The 12116-nt window shown below is 35.5% G+C and overlaps 1 protein-coding gene across 1 annotated transcript in view; it reads right to left on the bottom strand.

Moving 5' to 3' along the window:
• Window positions 1-10568, bottom strand: part of LOC121322340 (renalase-like) — a 59672-nt gene extending 49104 nt beyond the window's left edge. Inside the window, exons 1-4 of the mRNA XM_041262175.1 lie at window positions 10374-10568; window positions 8335-8440; window positions 6598-6743; window positions 3238-3396 (exon numbers count right to left, since the gene is read on the bottom strand). Coding sequence (XP_041118109.1) covers window positions 3238-3396; window positions 6598-6743; window positions 8335-8440; window positions 10374-10491 — 529 coding nt within the window. The 5' untranslated portion in view covers window positions 10492-10568. The remainder of the gene's footprint in view (window positions 1-3237; window positions 3397-6597; window positions 6744-8334; window positions 8441-10373) is intronic.
• Between the last annotated feature and the right edge of the window lie 1548 nt (window positions 10569-12116).

The following is a 12116-nucleotide window of genomic DNA, read 5'->3' as shown; positions in this document are numbered from 1 at the left end:
TCGACATGGCAGTTGTTTTACAGTTTAAGTCTTGTTCGTATCAACAGTAAGACTGGTGCTGACTTGGGAGAGGCTACAGGTGACAACGATCTGAGAACGATTTGATGATTATTGTTTGAACAGCGTTTACTATTATGATTAGTATAAATCAGTTAACCTTTTAGCGTTGCTAACAGCTCGGTTGCGAGTTTGCTTGTAAAAAACAGAGTATCATTTGTACACATACATTTTCAAATCTTGAATACAGTATTTTCATTTTGTGACAAGCACGCCAATATGAGCACGTTAAATGGCTGAAATAACTACAATAACATATATTGAAAGGCTTCGCAGCCACTTTTTATTTGAGACGTGGACTCTTTTTGGTTACAGTACACATTATTAAACATACGGAAATTACAAACCATCATGAATGAATATACAAGTTTTTTTTTTCTTCCTCCTTTCGGATTTTTTCTGTTTGTGATCATAATGCAGTTTGCAAGTGCACTCGGTTCGTTTATGTGGTGTGTGAAACTGGTATTTACAATATCCTGCAAGACATATTGAAAGAAACCAGGTATTGATGTATTGCTCTGGTTTTTAATATAGAATGTTTTAGATTATTACACATTGCTGTGGAAGAAAGCACTGGGAAGCACTTGAGTACATTTCTTGAATGCCAACAGTAGGAAAATGCAGTTTGCGCAATTCGGCACGGTTCTCCTAATATCGGCATTAAACAAAGTAATTTGAGAAAAAAAAATGAATATGTTTTACTATTTTGCGAGTTTTGTCGAGTTGGGCAAGATTCTGGTGTCTGAGTTTCTACCAGAGCTTCAGTTTCTCGCTCTGCCCTTGTAGTTTAGGATTACCAGGTTTCCAGTGCCAATAAACGGGGAGTTTTTTATTTTTATTTTTTTAATTTACTGACCCCGTAGTAACTCTGAAGCCAAAAATAACAGTATATAAAATAACACAATAATAGTTTACAAATTAAACATCGGGCGAATTTATTGCAGATGATAACTAAGTATTTTATTTTTATATTGTCATCTAGTCAAATCATGTTTAATGTACAAAAAGCCAGATTTAAAAAAAAAAAAAATCAGCTGTTACCATTTAAACATATGGTATACACATAATCAGAATGGTTAAACAAATAATCCACGATTGTTTATTTTATTTTTGAATGGCGCTAACACACAACCTATTGCATTACTCTGCTATTAGCTTGCCGAGCAGGGTGATACAGTGGGCGCGTTGTTTTATTCACCGGTTGCTCCACCAGTGAGCCTGTGTGCTCACCGAACTGTTGTTAGTCAACCACCAGACTCGCCAAGAAAAAAAGCCGATGAGATTCACCGTAAACAATGTATAGACAAAACAGACGACCCCATGCAATCTGTCAATGTGGACTGTGGGCAGACTAAATTAAATATATAGTGGACAACAATACTGTAACTTGCTAAGTAATAAAAGTCCTACCAAATTCCATTAATTTAGGAACGTTTCGACCTTTTAATATTCAAATAAAGCAAAAAATGTAAGTTGATGCGATATATATTTTTTTGTTTTATTTGATTTTTAAATGTTTTTTATTTAGTGGTCGCCAAATGTTTATAATTTTTTCTCCCAATTTGGAATAGTGAATTATTTTTAGGCTCAGCTCAGCGCTACCACCTCCGCGCTGACTCGGGAGTGGTGAAGACGAACTCGCGCTGTCCTCCAAAGCGTGTGCCGTCAGCTTCTTTACGGGCAAGCCTGCAGGCGCCCGGCCAGACTACAGAGGTGCGTGGTGAACCGAGGACACTCTGGCCGACAAAACGTTTGAACCATTCTAGTACTAGCTGCCAGATTTTATGTCATCAAACTGCTGTTTTAATCCAGTCACCGCTGGATGTACTTCCGACTCACCGATACATTTTCAGCAGTGAATAAAACAATGCGCCCAGTTTTGTACTTATTATTGGGCCAGTTAAAATTGTACGAGGGCCAGTAAAAACACTACCTCAATGGCCCAAGGGGCCAGCAGTAAAAAATCTAAATGTACAACCCTGCAAGATATTGTCAGCTGTCTAATTTGGTATCCCCTGTGTTTCTGACCGTAAATGCACCCAATATCAATTAAACCCTTTGTGTGATAATGGGGCACAGGTAGACACACTGTGCAAGTTTGACATTTCTAGAAGCCCCACTGCCTGAAATGCACAGGGGATACCAAATAATACAGTCATAGACGAAGATGCTGTCAGGTGTATAATTTGGTATTCCCTGTACGTTTCACTGTCAGTACCAATCTTGTGTGTGTACTGCATATAAAATAAATATATAAACAAATATCTGCAAACAGTAATGTTATATGTAATACATTATTCATTTTTAATATACTTTACATGACTAGTCCAGACATAACAGCACAAACCACAGAGCAACAACATGCGTGAAAACTTTTGTGATCTTAAATTTTGAAATCCAAACAATATATAAAAAATAGGCTACTTTGAAATCGGCACAATCGTTTATAAACAGGTAGGTCACATAGTTAATACATTGATGAATTGAATGAAATTAATTGAATGAATTATTTAAAGATTGTTTTAGCTGTGCATGTCAAAGATGTTTTTAATGAAAACAAACTGTAACTGATTATACACATCACAAAGAAATCATCCCATCCTGTCAAAAAAGTTAGTAAATGATTGCAAAATGCAGCTGCTGCGTGTGCCATCACTTGTATTTTACCTCAGACACGAGCAAAAGAAAAATTAGACGTGCCTGTGGGATGATCTCATTTTAGGCATGCACAATGAGCCAGGGGATACATATTTCTGAGTTGGTACTGAATTGGTTACAACACCTGAAGCGTCTTTTTAGACTGATAAACAGAGCCATTAATCAGCTTTGGGAGCCTGGGATTTACGGCCCGCTGACCACTTCAGTAGAGAAAAACCGGTCTCGCCAATGGCGGTACGGTATGTACCGCGGTACAGAGCCGAACCGGATATCGGACCGTTTTTTGCTGTCCAATATGCATCCCTACACAGTAACAAGGTACTTATCAGTACTGTATACTGTAGGCATGTTTTGAGAAGTGTTTGCAACTCTTGAGAGTAGTTGCTTATTTTCAGTGCTGGTCATGTGTTTTCCATGCTGCTAGTTAGGAAGACATTTGTGTAACCTGCATATTGTGTTTCAGCATTGTACCACGGTTTTAGTGTACTGTTACACTAACAAATATCACTGTAGCCTACTCACACTTGTTCAGGTCCCCTTGAAGCTGGAGGATTTGTGGGACGGGCATGGTAAGGACAACTGCATCAAACTGCTCTGGAGCCCCCGACTTCCTGCAGACTTCCCATTTCTCATCTTTGAGGTAGATATTGGTCACGTGGTAGTTGAAGAACACCTCTGCCCCTGGTTGAATAGGGAAAATTCAGTTGGATATGTGGCATTGAAAGGAAGAAGAAAGAGAAGAGAGACAAAGTGAGGCCAAAGTCATACAGAGGTCATAAACGTTACACCTTCTGCCACACAGCAGCATTTCAAGATAGAGCTGAATGATAACCTTAGTCTGACTGGCAACACCCATTTCCTCTGCGGCATTTATAACCATACAGATAGAGGAAGATAACCTGCATAGAACTGCATATACAATAACATTTGGCATCTACTTCATAATGCCCATTCATATTTAGCAAATTCAATTTTTATTTTTTTTTGTTGACTTATTTACTACACATTTTCTAAATTCCAATTATTTAACAAAACGATATTCAGTGCAGAGTGGACTAGTGATAATTAGATTCAAGGTTTTGAGAACCACATATTAATTTTGTGTTTTTGATTCAAGTTTGTTTGATACCATAGGTTCTGAGAGTATCAGACTCCTTTTTTTTTTTTTTTTTTTTTACCAGTAAAGCTGTTTATTGTTAGCCTAACTAAAACATTTTAGGTATCATTAATATGAATCCTCAACAGTCTGATGCGTTCATTAGACCAGCATGTATGTCAAACAAAAAGGTTTCAAATCGCACATGTTCCTGGTTATCTGAAAGCATTTAAAAAAAAAAATGCTTTTCAGCTTTCTTTTAATAAAGAGATTTGGGTGGTCTCAGTCCAGCAGACAGGGCCACATTTCCTCATATTTCTGTGGTAGCACATCACCCCATACGGTGAAAAGTGAAGGAAGTGGTAACATGTTAGAGATACATGGTACATACTGTATCAATAAAACCAATACTTTTAGCAACTGTCAAAACCACCTGTAATGCTAACTTGCACAGTCACACGAACAAAGAGCCCTATGCCCACAGAATGTCTCCTGATTGGTTCTGGAAACATTTCCCAAAGCAGAAGCCATGTTTACTCTGGGAACAACCAGCATGAAAGAGGAAACAACATGGAATAAGTACAGAATTAAGTACAGAATATAGTGCTATAGTGAAGAGACCAAACGATTATACAAATATCTGACAATCTGTCACTGTTGTAGTGCATTCCAATTTGAAAAAGAAATAAAACCGAAACTCAAGACAATTAAATTTGCTGTGGTAATTTAGTGGCAGGATATGGGCTGATTAAATAAAAGCAATACACTACTTAACAGGATGCAATAGGAAATTACCTCATTTGATTGGCGGCCTTTCACGCCAGAAGACAATACATTTAAAAACACACCAAACAGAGCCAATGTGGTGTTTAACTATTCCATAGTAAATGGGCTTAGATTCAAGTTCAAGTTACAACAGAAACACAAAAGTTATGTCACATGCTTTATTTTTATTTAAAATGACGCAATTTTCCCAGAAGCCTTTTCAATTCTAATTACATTTTCTAAATTGGGTTCATTAAAGTCTCCTTATGATTTTAATAAAGGCTCATGCAACACATTATCAGCACTAGTCATTCTCAGCCAAATCCCTCTTTCTAGGAAACAGAGAATCAGAACTACATTTTGGATGAGAACATTTCTAAAAGGAAAAATATAATTAAGTATTTTTTGTCCGATGCCAATGAAAGCCAGTTACAGTTTCCCTGCTACATACTGCTCTTGTTAACAAGTATTAGGAGACATTGGGTTGTTTTTGTTTTGGGCTATTGCTTTTTGAATCACTCTTTCTGTTTGGGTCCAAAATCCAACCACTGTCCTTTTATAAAATGTTGAAAATAAACTTCTTTATAACAATTTGTGTTAAACAACAGACCAGAAGATGTCATCGCCAGCTATGAAGTTTAAGGTGGACTCATTAAACTTGAAAGTCATTCTTGGCAAGTTATATGCAAAAATGCATGAAACTGAGAACAGTACAGAAGGGGCTGGCACAGTAGCTCAACCCACTAAAGCCAACCTCAGGCACAACTAGTGCTGGAATGACCGATGTAAACAACTAGAAAGCTGAACCTGGGGAGTTCCTGGCTCTCCACTAAACTGGCTTGTTTTTTGTATTTAATGAGCCAGACAGTTGTCTATTGGGAAAATGAAAAAAAAAAATAAGAGGGCTGGAAATTTCCCACAGCTAGTGCACAGAGCAGAACAAGAAAAGTACATGTCATGGACCACAGGAGGCCAGTGGGGTCATTAGTGTGGGATTGTAGGGGTCAAAAAGCCTGACAGTAAAATGAAGTTGGTTCTAAAAAAGACAAATCTGCAGATTGAAAAGGACAGACAGAGTTGTTGTACCCACAACATTGTCTCTAGCACTCTTTTCATTCTTCAAAAGGTCAGTTCTTTATTAATTGTATCACTGTTTTCACTGATTCTTCACTGCTTCAATGTGGCAAACTAACGGACTGAAGATAAAAGGAGTCATCTCTTTCCACCAGCCGAACCTACCAACAGTTCTTACTGGAAAGTCTATCTGGACTGGACAAGTAGCTGGCCACAGGGGTTGCTGAAGAGTGAAGAGGTGAACTATACCTAACCATTTTTCTTCTTGAACCCTACAGGAGTGGAAAGACCCATGCAGAACTACCTGCTGGGTCCCCAGCCAAGACTGGCAACTTGACAAGACCGGGATTCTTGCATGCCTTATTGTGGACCACTTCAGATCGTTTTGTTTTACTTAAATTTTTAACCAAGCTGAAATTTTAGAAAGTTTAAACTCATGTTTCCTGTTATCCAATCACTTCCTGCACTGAAGTTAACCTCCATGGTCTGGCCTCACTCAATAATTAAAGCAGTCCCAGCCTCAATCAGGCTGATAATTTTGTTAACACTAATAGAATGTAAAAAAGTAGATTTTAAAGCTTAAAAAAGTTTTTGGATCAAGGTAGATTCTGATGACATTACAGACTACAAGAGACAAAGGCTAACCTTATACTATAGATGATATATCACTACTAGAACAAGGTGCCCAGGTATAAGAAAAGGGAACAACAGTAAACTGCCTTTTTTCACACTTTAACAGTCAATGGAGCTGACAACCATTTCCCCAGCTGCTTTAAGTACTAATAAAGAAGTCTGCATGTTGATTAGTGACATAAAAGAGGAAGCATGTAGCACATAAAAACAACACTCTTCTCATGGTCCCTGTACTATGGACCAAGCAGCTGAGAAAAACAAGATTAGAGGCCCTGTCACTAACACCACATCAAAGTGAACTGCTTGCAGACTACCTGACTCTCCGAGGTAATGCTTGACAATAGAAGAGATTCCCCGTGGGGTTATGAAGTTGCGAATCCCGTCCTCTTCTATCACCATTCCTTCCACTGGGGTAGTCAGTGGTTTTAAAATGCTGTGCGCTAACAGTTCTTCATAAAAGCTGGAAATCAAAAGGAATATTTATTAAAAATTTTAGTTGATAGTTTCCTGATAAGCTTTAGACTACAATCACACTTAAACCTGGTTTCTTTGAAAGCTCTGAAAAGCATGAAGCCGCCCTAAATGAAAACCAACCAGCTGCTGCTGTAGGTTTCAATGTAATTCTTTTTTTGTCTTATGTAGTAAGTAAAGATCTGTTTTAGTTTTTGCTTTCTAGGATAAAGAAAAGTGATTCAAGAAGACAGTGCAATATCTTTAGTCATCCTGAAGATAATAAAGTATGAGTGAAAATCCAGATCTGCAGGTCTAACAATAAATGTACCTGCATATGTGTGTATTAAACAAATATTGTTAATAACAATTATACCTGGTTAGTGTATGATGTCTATGATAATGGGAGAGATAAGCATTGCAAATACAGTAATAAGAAATATTAACAGATGGATGTTTGGTTAACAGATAATAATAATACTAATACTACTAGTACGACTACAATGACTGCTACTACTACTACTACTAATAATAATAATAATAATAATAATAATAATAATAATAATAATAATACACACGTACATATGCTCTTGCAAAGATAGTATACCAATAACTTTCTGTAACAAATGTACATTTAAAATGTATGAAATTCAGGCAAATGTTCCAAACGACATAGTGGCCATGAGGGCATATAATAAGACCTCTCAAAGAATTTGCTTAAGTTGATTTTTTTTTTCCTTTCTTAAAATACTTAGTTTAACATTATTGAAAATGATAACAGTCATCTGACTGGATGCAAATACGATCAATCCTGTATTCTGCTTTGCTTGTTTTGTCACCTTATTGGTTGCCCAAGATATATGAAGTTCCACCAGTAAATGCTTTTACCTGCAATGGCTCTATAGAATGCTTGGCTTAGGAGATAACTAACTCTACAGCCAATTTTATTGGGGTTTATTCATTGAAGTACATTACCTGTGTTATTTCTCTGATCTATTGCGAGACATTCTATTTACTGTGGCTAGTACCCTTGTCATAATGGCCAACTGTTTTATTTAAATAATAAACAAATAAACAAAGGGTTTTTTTTTTGTTTTTTTTCCCCCCCTTGGTTGGTTAATATGTCAAAATGTAAGTTTTAAAACATTACGACCCTTTCAAGGTTTTTTGGCTCATTAGTAGTTAGTGATATATATTTTTTGGAATGTCATAACATTTAATATAAAGAGCTTATACTTAATCAAAATAAAGTATTCATGGCCACAGCTTGTTACTGGCTGAAAGCATGTCAATCAGTAGGGGAGGCAGCTGATTGGTCATCGTCAGGAAAGAAGCCGGTTAAGGGATGAGGACAGTTTCACCCTCCAGGTAAAAATGACCCAGGAAGAGCAAGACGGACTAAAAGCATGGCTTGCAAACAGAGATTTTTTTTAACCTAGTGTAGTTCCAGATAGCATGTTTTAAAATGAAAATAGATGTGTTTCTTTCAAAACTGAACATTTGAGACCTATGTAGTGTGGATGGCAGAGTAAATTTATGGAAGTATTTTGTTAGCTACAATTGCTTTAACAGGTTTTCATACATACATGAATAATTATTACCTTTGATGCTTCTGAGAATAGTATGGTGTTGCAGTTATGAACTGTGCTCCCAGGTCAGCAGTACACGTGGGGTCCTTAGGGCTTCTGCTTGTTGCCATTCTTCCTCCTTGCAATGCAACAAGAGGGATATCAACAGCATTTAGAGGTTGTTGTATAATGCTTTAGCAACATTAACCCAAATAGGGTTCACAGAGGCCTATTCTCAAATAGCTGTTAGGAAGGCATTTAGGCATGAAAAAAATCCACATAAACAGTAGAGGGTGCTGCAGGAAGATCAGAGAGAAGATAAAGTTCCTTCCTACTCTCCTTGTTGACAAAAAGAAAGTGGATTTAAAAGAGGTTTTAATATCAATTTCATCAGCATTTGCAGTATTATCCTCTCTCTCTCTCTCTCTCTCTCTCTCTCTCTCTCTCTCTCTCTCTATATATATATATATATATATATATATAAAAAGGGCTAAAAAAAAACCTTGTTATCATCACTCCTTTAAGCTAGTGTCCCACAAACATATTGGTGTCTATTTACTATATATATATATATATATATATACACTAGTAAAACGTTTGTAAATACATAGACAAAAGTAGAAATTTAATTAAACATAAGAACACCACATATCCACTACAAACTAATACCTACTGTAAAAATAACAATGTTGTTTATGGAATAGCCTGTGAAAAATGTGATGAAATAAAATATGTTGGAGAGACTGGAACAACTTTATATAAAATGATTCAGAACCACCTTTCATTAATTAGAAATAAAAAAATGAATGAACCAATAGTACAGCACTTCACCAGTCAAGGACATGACATAAATGATGTAAAGTTTGTAGTATTAGAACAAGTAAAATTAGATAATGCGACATATAGAAGAATAAAAGAAAGTAAATGGATAAATAGACTGAACACAATTATGCCAGCGGGACTCAACAGAAAAGAATGAACTAATTAATTCCAATAAATATATAAAAGTTAAAAAAAATTAAATAAACAAAATTAATTCAAAAGTTGTGCATGCTGATGCGCTGGGGAGACCATATCAAGGCTGATCCTCAGAGCCAGCATTGCATGATAATATAAATATAAGTTTATATAAAATAATGTTAATTAGAATTAATATAGATTTAAAGATATAAGTAAAAGTGATGTCACATATAGAACACCATTACATCATGTAAGAATAAATCATGGATTTGAATATAAACAATAACAAGTAGTTGTCATGCTGTCAAACACCTATAAATACCTCCAATGTTTTGATTCAAACACAGGCTCCCTTGAGAAAGATATGTACAACATATCGAAACGTTGGGCAGCTGGCTCTTTGAGCTAATATATATATATATATATATATATATATATAGAGAGAGAGAGAGAGAGAGAGAGAGAGAGAGAGAGAGAGAGAGAGACAGAGACTGTTGATATATAAATTACAATAAAAGACAGTTCCATTTGTTTACATTTAAATCTACTTTATGTTGAAAATACAATTTCTATAGGTGTTTCCTTTGAAATATTATTATACAGAGTGTGAAGATAAATTTGCAATGTCTTGCTCATGCACTGGATGTATTTCTATTTGACCCACACAATGACATGTGTAGCAATAGGCAGGTTTCAAGGAGGGGAAGCAGCTACAGCGAAGTCCAAACAAAAGCATACCAACTAGACTGTAATCAAAACATTTTTTTTTATGTGTGTAACTGAATATGACTGCAGCACAGTTTCGTTTAAATCCTAATAGGGTTAAAGGCTTCACAAATTTTAAATGCATACTGTAAGATCTCAAACCCATTCCCATGTTACAGTAGATTTTTATTTTTGGAAATTATGTAGCATGTTTAGTTATTGAAAATGTAACTACAGTTTCAATTGGGGAAGAGGTCGCCTATCAACCCATGCATGATATATAAAATAAAAAAAAACAACCATAAAGCATATTTTTTCGGTAATGTTGAAAAGTGATATGCTTATCAATCACGCTGTACGTCGTCAGTTTTAAATAAAATCTACTAAATCAATTCTGCAAAACTAACCTGCGCCTCTGGCTTTATCCCACACTACAATATGTGTATTACTGGGCATTCCTCTTCGCAGTAGGCAAGCACACAGGCTGCCTGTGAGCCCTGCACCGACTATCAGTACTCGGGACATCACAAAACTTTTGTCCCTTCGACTCAGTAGAAAAAAAAAATGACACCGATGCAGATGACTTTCAGCCAACACTAGTATAACTCTTTCATAATGCTAAGAAGAACTTTGACCTTTCTGTTCGACGACGTACGTTCTCTGTTGGCCAATCAAAACTTTTCCCTGTTGTTGAGCATGCAAATCATTTAAACCGGTGTAGGCTTCCCTCACGAAAGGAAAATATATTTTAAATATATTTACATACAATAATATTAGTCTTACGGGTTTTTTTTGCTTTGGTATAACTACTAACTACTTTAAAAGTATATAAAAAAAAAAACAACAACTAACATTAGAGAATGATTTAGGCTATATATTGTACAGTGCAATGAAACTATATTGGCATATACTCAATAATACATTTTGTAATCTTAAATATATTGAAATATATTAATCAATATATTACATTATAATTCTCTATATATTAAAATATATTTTCGTTCTGTAAGGGTTTACTCGGTTTTAAAATTAATGTGAAATATTTGTATGAGTAATTATTATTCAATTGTGATAAAAGTTGGTCTGGACATTTATGTAAAAATTCATTTTTAACACAAATATGGACATATTTCAACGTATACCTAGATATTCTGATACTCTAAATTTCTCTGTCTTTGAATCAGAAAGCAGTGTGTGAGAAATAGACCCCTTACTTCAATGAACTGAAAAGGGAATCGTTGTAAGGTGATTGACCAATTAGCCCACGTGTGCCATTAATTGCATGCCAGTTCCAGTGTTTACAAGTTTGACATATTCTTTGACCTATGTCTGAAATGTGCGGGTATCAGAGGTTAATGCATTGAAATAAAACTATATAGATTTTTTTTTGTGTGTGTGTGTACTCCTAGTTGCAGATTATACCACCTTAAAACAACAAAACCCACTTGTTTTTGGCACACAATTAAAAGGGTGAGCCACAACCCCTAATGTAATCCCTAAGGGATCTCAAAATAACATTAATAATCTTTTTTTTTTTTTTTTTTTTTTTTTTTAAACTAAATTAAGTAAGGTGAGTACCACAGAGTATGGGTTGCCAGAATGTCATTCAGTGATCCTCATTTTAAATTAGTGTGGGCAACACTTGTAACTACAAAAACAGTGGGGGCACAGGGCAATATAATAATCACCTTTATTCAACATTAAACTGTTCATAGTTTACTGTCAAAAAGGTCACTCTATCTTGACTCACGCAATTTCTTCAGCCCAATGATGTAATTTCTACACCATGGGGCTCACAAACAATGCAGTATATTAGTTTGTCATAGAAATGTACATTTTCATGTAAAGCTATTGCATCCTAATCCGGAATTACTATTTAAAGCAGTAGGACTGTGGATGCTTTATGTATTATCAATGTACCTACAACCTCCATAGTTGCAGTGCAATGGAAAACAAAGGAACAATTGGATTCATATTTTAATATGTATTATTTATGAGAGGTATAAGAGTATAGAGGTTTAATATCACTGAACCAAAAACAAGAGCTTGTATTAAGTTTATGTTTTAGTGTAATGTTTTGCACTTTACCTGTTTAACCAAGTAATCATAATGGCTGATTTAATCATGTTAACATTATCCCTTACAGAAAC

Source organism: Polyodon spathula, chromosome 10 (genome assembly GCF_017654505.1).
Source record: "Polyodon spathula isolate WHYD16114869_AA chromosome 10, ASM1765450v1, whole genome shotgun sequence".
Lineage (NCBI taxonomy): Eukaryota > Metazoa > Chordata > Actinopteri > Acipenseriformes > Polyodontidae > Polyodon > Polyodon spathula.
This window is presented reverse-complemented; position numbering and strand designations above follow the sequence as displayed.